Here is a 6,729-nt window from a genome sequence, read left to right as displayed (position 1 = left end):
TTAACTATTTACATATAATGACATAAATCATCACATGATTTATGATTTATTATTAGTTGATAGCATATATTAATTTTGTATTTTATATGGTCAATAATTATAAATAAAATGAAAATTACATCATTAACTTATATAATTACTATATAAAAATAATATACTAAATTATTTAAAATATTTTTAAAATATAAATTGAAGTTTGGTCTGGTCCGGTCTAAAATTTATAGGTCACGGGATCAGACTAAATTTCTTCAATCCACAATTTTTTAGACCAGATCGATCAGTCTCAACTTCAATCCGGTCCAGTCCAAACTAAACCATTCGGTCAGGTTGGTTTTTCTGATCCGGAACGAACTCATTACACCCCCCAATGGTTTAGGAGGATATCTCAAGTGGTCAACTTTTGGGAGAATGATAAAATGACAAGTTTGATGATTTAGCTACATTTTGTTGTTAAACCAAACTCAACTCATCTCAATTCATTCCAAATCAATAATTGATAAAACTCACTACTTTTTACATTTTTTCATAAAAAATTAAATTTATATCAATCTACTTCATATATTTCAACTTATAAAATTAAATTCATTTCAATCTAAAATAGTTAAACTCATTTTAATCTAAAAAAATAAATTCATTATAATAAATTTACAAAATATTATTATTCATAACTTAACTCAATCAATGATGTCGAAGGAGCCAGGAGTTTGAATTTTAAAGAGAAAAATATAATTTTTTTCTTCACAAAAGGAAACGGTTAAAAATTGGAAACGTCATCGTTTGATAAAAAGCAGATTGCCATGCCAGCCCCACAAATCGACTATAATTTAGGGATCTGCCTCTGCTACTGTCTTTGTTTGATCAACGTGGCGCCATAAGCCTTCACTTCGCATTCTCTGGAATACGTAGTTCGATCTCTTACACAGTCTCGAGCCAAACCCAGTAATTTTCCCAAGAAGATTTACGAGAAATACTTCCGCCTCACTTCTTTTCTCTCCTTATTGGGTATGCTAAAAGATAAGAAAATTCCTAGCTTTGTGATTGGTTTTAGATAGGAGGTACAACAATGGCGGGAATAGCTATAGTCCTCGACTTATTGCGGAAAAAACCAAGTTTATACACGGGGCAAAGCCTCCACTCTAATGGGTTGTTGTCGGCCACCGCCGCGGCCTCTGCAGCTGCCGCCGCCGTTTCCGCAGGAACCCCCTTTGCCTCTAGGGCGTTGTTCGGGTACTCTCTCTCTCTCTCCCTGTAAACATGTTTGTGCGCGTGAGGAATGGATGGGGTAATCAATTGGTTGATAATGGTTTGGGTTGTTTATGGATTCTATATTGGTTATCGACTTGTTTGAGCGAAGTGGGTATGGCCAATTGATCGGCAGATTATTGTTTTTCGAAAATGGTAAATGTGCACGCTAGTGCAAATATTTTTTTTTCTTTTAGTATTTTGTAAACATCTTTAACCATTAAGAAAAAATAAATAAAATATATATAAATTTATGAATAGTCACTTCCTTAACCACTAAAAATAAAAAAAAATAAAAATATATGAGTAGGCACATTTGGTGGACATTTTTTTTTTTTTGGACAAGTAAGAGTAAATTTATTGATATGAATGAAATAGTCATAGCAAATTTATTGATATGAATGAAATAGTCATAGCCCATATACACAGTAAGTATATAAAAGAACACCTAAATACATTCTAAAATCAGGAAAAATAAAGACAAGAAGTCATGCACATTGTTTCCATTAAGAACAATGGTAGAAAACCAAATCATTAAAGTGCGTTCAAAAAACTTTTGAAGCTCCGCTGATGAACGCTCCCTATCTTCAAAGCACCTCTTATTTCTTTCCGACCATATACACCACATAATACACAGCGGGATCATCTTCCACACTGCTGTCACTTGGGGACAGCCATGAATCTCCTTCCAGCAGGCCAATAAATCCACCATCCTCCGAGGCATTACCCAAGTGACATCGACCCTTCTAAAGATCTCATCCCACAACACCCTTGTTACCTCATAATGCAACAGTAAGTGATCCACAGATTCTCCATTCTTTTTACACAGATAGCACCAATCCATCACGACGCAGCCCCTCTTTCCCAAATTGTCCGTGGTCCATATCTTCCTAAGGGTCGCAGTCCATACAAAGAAGGCCACTTTAGAAGGCACACGAGACCTCCATATATTCTTTCAAGGGAAATGAACATCAGCATGTGATCCCAATAATTTGTAATACTCCCTGACTGTACACTTCTTGCTGCCATTAGACCTCCACTGCATCTTAACCCCCATGCCGTGGTGTTCCCTATAGAGTATATTAAGCTGAAAAACTCTGAAATAGAGGGTAACTCCCAATCATGAATATCCCGATTGAAGAGGATATTCCATTGGGAAGGACCATGAGAGGATATTTGCAAATCCGTCACAGTAGCATCCTTGTTAGCTGCAATACGATAGAGAGCTGGAAAAACAGTGTTAAGAGCGCAATCCCTGCACCAAACATCATGCCAAAACCTTATTCTAGTACCCTTTCCAACCACTAAATGGATATGACTTACAAAGCTCGTCCACCCCTTCCTAATAAATTTCCATAAGCCCACACTGTACCCCTCTCACTTCATTGGAACACGAACCCACCCAAGCACTTCCATGTCTACAATCAATAATCTCCCTCCACAACGACTCCCTCTCTAAGTGATACCTCCATAACCATTTTCCCAACAAAGATTTATTAAAGGTCCTCAAGTTGCACACTCCCAATCCCCCATTCGAAATTGGGGAACAAACTCTATTCGAAATTGGTGGGCATATTTGGTAGATGAACTATCATTTTCCTATCAAATTTGCCTTGTTTATTTTACTTGAGTTCAAAGGCGTGGTTCAACATTAGCATCGTAAAATGGGTATGGTCAATGAGTCATTTGGATATTTTTATTGCCCATTTCAGTTGCTTTAAAATTTGATTAAGATTTAAGGCTATAAGCTTGGCCTTGGTTCTTTTATTTGATGGCCGTGATTCCATGAACTACATAAAGGGCACGAGCACAAGTTAAGGTTGGCATTGTAACAGGATGAAAATGGAACGAGGATATATTTACACCATGAGTATGATATAAAATTATGTATTATTGAGTGGCAACAGGTACTTTAACGTAGGTAATGTGTTTTTTCATTCATATGGATTTAAATTTTAGAGCTTTTCTATAATTTAAGATGGATATGGCTCACTTATTTATTCTTGAGCAGTTGCATTGTTTTATGAATCATTACTATATTTGTATTGATAGTTTGTACGGGAGTGGCTCTAAGTTCTCTCTGAAATCTTTGGGATCAAATCATTGTAGCTTAATGTTCAGCTGCATTGGGTGACAAAAATGAAATAAAAAATAACAACGAAAAAAAGGAGCTACATATTTTGGCCTGCTCAAATAAGGTTATTCTCTTTTCCGAAAACAAAGCCATACCTGCTTGGATGATTAGCAGTAAAAGACACCCCTCCCTCCTAACCCTCCCCACCCCAAGCTGTTGTAATTGTCTCTGCTTTTAGCTTTTGCAGATTTTTAATTTTGCCTCATTAGCTACTACATATGCAGTTTAAACTTCATAAACAACATCATTCTTTTCATTGCTTCCATTTTCTTTTGAAACAAGCTACTTGGTTTTGTTATTGTACACTTCACTTTCAATGCTGTAATTTAGGATATCAGTTGCCCACTGTGATGCTGGAGCAGCATTTTCTGAAGATTACATTTCCAGTATACGAAGAGCAACTGCAAATATCTTTCAGCACGATTCTTTGAAATACGGAGTGAAAGAATACAAAATTGTGTTAAAACCTTTATTCTCAGCTTTCGAATTAAGGGCATTTGCTATGACTTCCCTAAGGTCATTTTTGATGTTCTATTTGCCTCTTTTGGAGCCTCATTCAACCACGGAGGAGGATGATGATGAGTTTCTTCAGGACACTCGAGAAGAGAGCCATGTGGATTTGGTTATTCCTTTCAAAAAATCAATGAAGCAAATTATCCGCGAGGTGAGTTGTATCGATATTTCTTATATCTGGTTCATTACGACTTAGGGTTCAGCTCTTGAGCTTACAAAGATTCTCATTAGCAATTTTGTAAGCATGAGAAATTCTTGTGGGTGGTAAAATATAAAGATACGAAATCCTAGAAGAAGAAAAAAAACCCTGCTTGGCCAGTTACCATAGATTTTACTAGCACTCTGGAATCTAACATTTGTCGACACAATTGTGTTGCTTTTCATTGAGAAGCCAATGCAAGATGTGTGTGTGTGTGTGTGTGTGTTTTCTTCTTATAAAAAAAAAAAAAAGTGTGTATCTGTGTAGGAAAAATGAATTCAAGATTAGTAACTTGCCAGATCTTCTGTTTCTTCTTTATGCACTCATGTCTGTGGACCCATCTCTTTTGGCATGTTCCTTTTTGTTATGTTGCATTCTCAATTTTTTTTTTTCAATCTATGTGCTTCACATCTTGTTCTCATGCTGTGTTTTTTCAGACGGTTGTGTGGATAATTTGTTTTTCCAGTAGGATAAATGAAGACCATATCTTGATACTGATGTAATTTTTTTAATGAACTATGATTTCTGTCTTTGTGCTTCTTAGTCTGAGTGACCCCATTAGCTTTAACTAGTGCCGGCAAGTTATTCTGGTTGCTTTGACAGTGATTACTTGATGAAATTCACCCATCCAATTATCTCACTTCGTAATCTTGTTACTCATATTTGTGTACTGCAAAGCTTTGCATCTTTTTCGTTGTTTTGCATCAGATGATTCTAGAAAGTTGAGAAATTCATCTTGTGCCTTTAAGGGACTAACTTAATTCAGTGATCTACTGCATACCATTATAGACTACTGTTGTAACCACTCGGCGAGTGCTGGAACGAATTGTTGTCCATTATGTTTCACAGAGGATGGCATGGAAACTTCTGAAAGGTACTTCAGTTTTTTTTATGAACGTATGAAATGTGCATGTTTCAGGATTCATATGACATAGAAGAAAAATCAGTGGACATTTGACATAGAATAGAGATGAGCTTAGTTATGGCTGGAAGAGATATTGATTGTTGTGTATAGGTCTGATCAGCCTTCTGATTACATTTTTTTTTCTGTGCAGATGTTCCAAAATCTGCTGTGCGCAAGTCTGAAAGACGGATGCCTACATTGGTTTACTTCTTCAGTGTTAGCAGAACAACTTTCAGAGGTCAAGGCAAAGTTTGGTTAACAAAGTTTTTTTAAAAAAAAAAAAAACTTCAAATTTTTTCAAAAAAAAAAAATCAACTTCAAACAAATATCCGTCGAACTAAGAAAATTTTTTTATTTCGACTTTTTATCCAATCATTTTCCTAGATTTTAGTAAAAAGTAAAAAGCACAAAAACTAAACCAACTTTTTACAAAAATCAAAACAATAACTACACTGGAAGAGTATATTCTAATAACTTTTTAACTTTATCTATCCACTTTCATAAACCCTGATACAAACATAGTTTTGAAAAAATCTTATTCAAATTTTCCTATCGATTTTCACAGAACCCAATAAAAAATAAATTTCAAAAGTTGTGTTCTCAAACATACCCTAAGCCCTTTTTATATTCAAACTCTCAATTGTTCTCAAAGTTTCACTTAACTAAACATACCTAAGCCATTTATATTTGTGTTATGCCCATTTATTGTTATAAATTGTTTTGAGCTTTAACCCATTGAATTGTGGCACATTTTGATATGCAGGACACTTTCTAGGGGTTGCAGCATCATGGCTTGTCCAAGTTGGCATTGAAATCTACAGATACTTTGGTGCTACAATTGAAGAGGAGAATGATGATGATCTTGATAAAGCAGAAAGAGTTAAAGTTCTGGGGAAAAAGGTTGCCGGTGCTACTGTGAGGTGTAGTGCCTCACTGGTTTTTGCTTCCATTGGGGCAGGGATTGGTGCCACCCTCTTACGTCCTTCAGCTGGGCAGTGGATTGGTAAGCAAGCTCACACTGCCTGGCAAGAAAGCTTTCAAGGATTATTATTATTATTAACAAATTGAATCAATCTCTGTAGATGACAACAGTTCATGGTTTTAATCTGTATTTATGGTATGAACTTTTTTTTTTTTTTTTTTTTTTTTTTGTTATGTGCAGGCTGTGCCGTTGGGGATTTGGCTGGGCCCATTATCGTATCAGTTTGCCTCGGGAAAGTTCTTCACGTTGACCTTTAAGCACTGGGGTTGAAATATTTGGGGCATATTCCTTTTGCGTCTGCTTAAACTTGACTGGACTGCCTAACTGCTTATACAACAATGGTGAGTTTGAGGTATCTGATGATAATGCTACTACATGCTTAACATGAAAGCTATGGCATTTCATCAGAAATTTTCCTCTGTAGGGAGGGCCATTCTCATCCCCTTCCTTTTTTTTTTTTTTTTGGATGAATTTTCCAAGTAAATACATTTCTGCTGGTGACTTGTGACTTACTGATCGTTTTGATTTTGAACAAAAGTCTGCTCCTCGGAGCCAACCATCAACCAACACCAGCCCCATGAGTAGAGACAACTGCTTGAAGTTAAGGGCGTTATGGTAATTTCGTATGTCGCATCCCCTCCCTCATTCACAATGGGCCAGGCCTCTCAAAGTCAGCCCATGTCAATTAAAGCTCCTGACTGCAGTTTCTGAATAAGGCGTTGGGTCCGGCCTATCATGTATGGCATGCATGCATG

The 6,729-nt window shown here is 36.2% G+C and overlaps 1 protein-coding gene across 1 annotated transcript; it reads left to right on the top strand.

Annotated features, from left to right (window-relative positions):
* The first annotated feature begins 794 nt into the window (after positions 1-794).
* Positions 795-6,486, top strand: LOC121247191. The gene is made up of 6 exons (XM_041145550.1): positions 795-1,227; positions 3,707-4,040; positions 4,878-4,962; positions 5,144-5,230; positions 5,756-5,995; positions 6,155-6,486. The coding sequence occupies exons 1-6, from the start codon at positions 1,064-1,066 to the stop codon at positions 6,229-6,231; spliced, it is 987 nt and encodes a 328-aa protein (XP_041001484.1). The 5' UTR covers positions 795-1,063; the 3' UTR covers positions 6,232-6,486.
* Positions 6,487-6,729: the final 243 nt, after the last annotated feature.

Source organism: Juglans microcarpa x Juglans regia, chromosome 1S (assembly GCF_004785595.1).
Source record: "Juglans microcarpa x Juglans regia isolate MS1-56 chromosome 1S, Jm3101_v1.0, whole genome shotgun sequence".
In the NCBI taxonomy this organism is placed as follows: Eukaryota; Viridiplantae; Streptophyta; class Magnoliopsida; order Fagales; family Juglandaceae; genus Juglans; species Juglans microcarpa x Juglans regia.
This window is presented reverse-complemented; position numbering and strand designations above follow the sequence as displayed.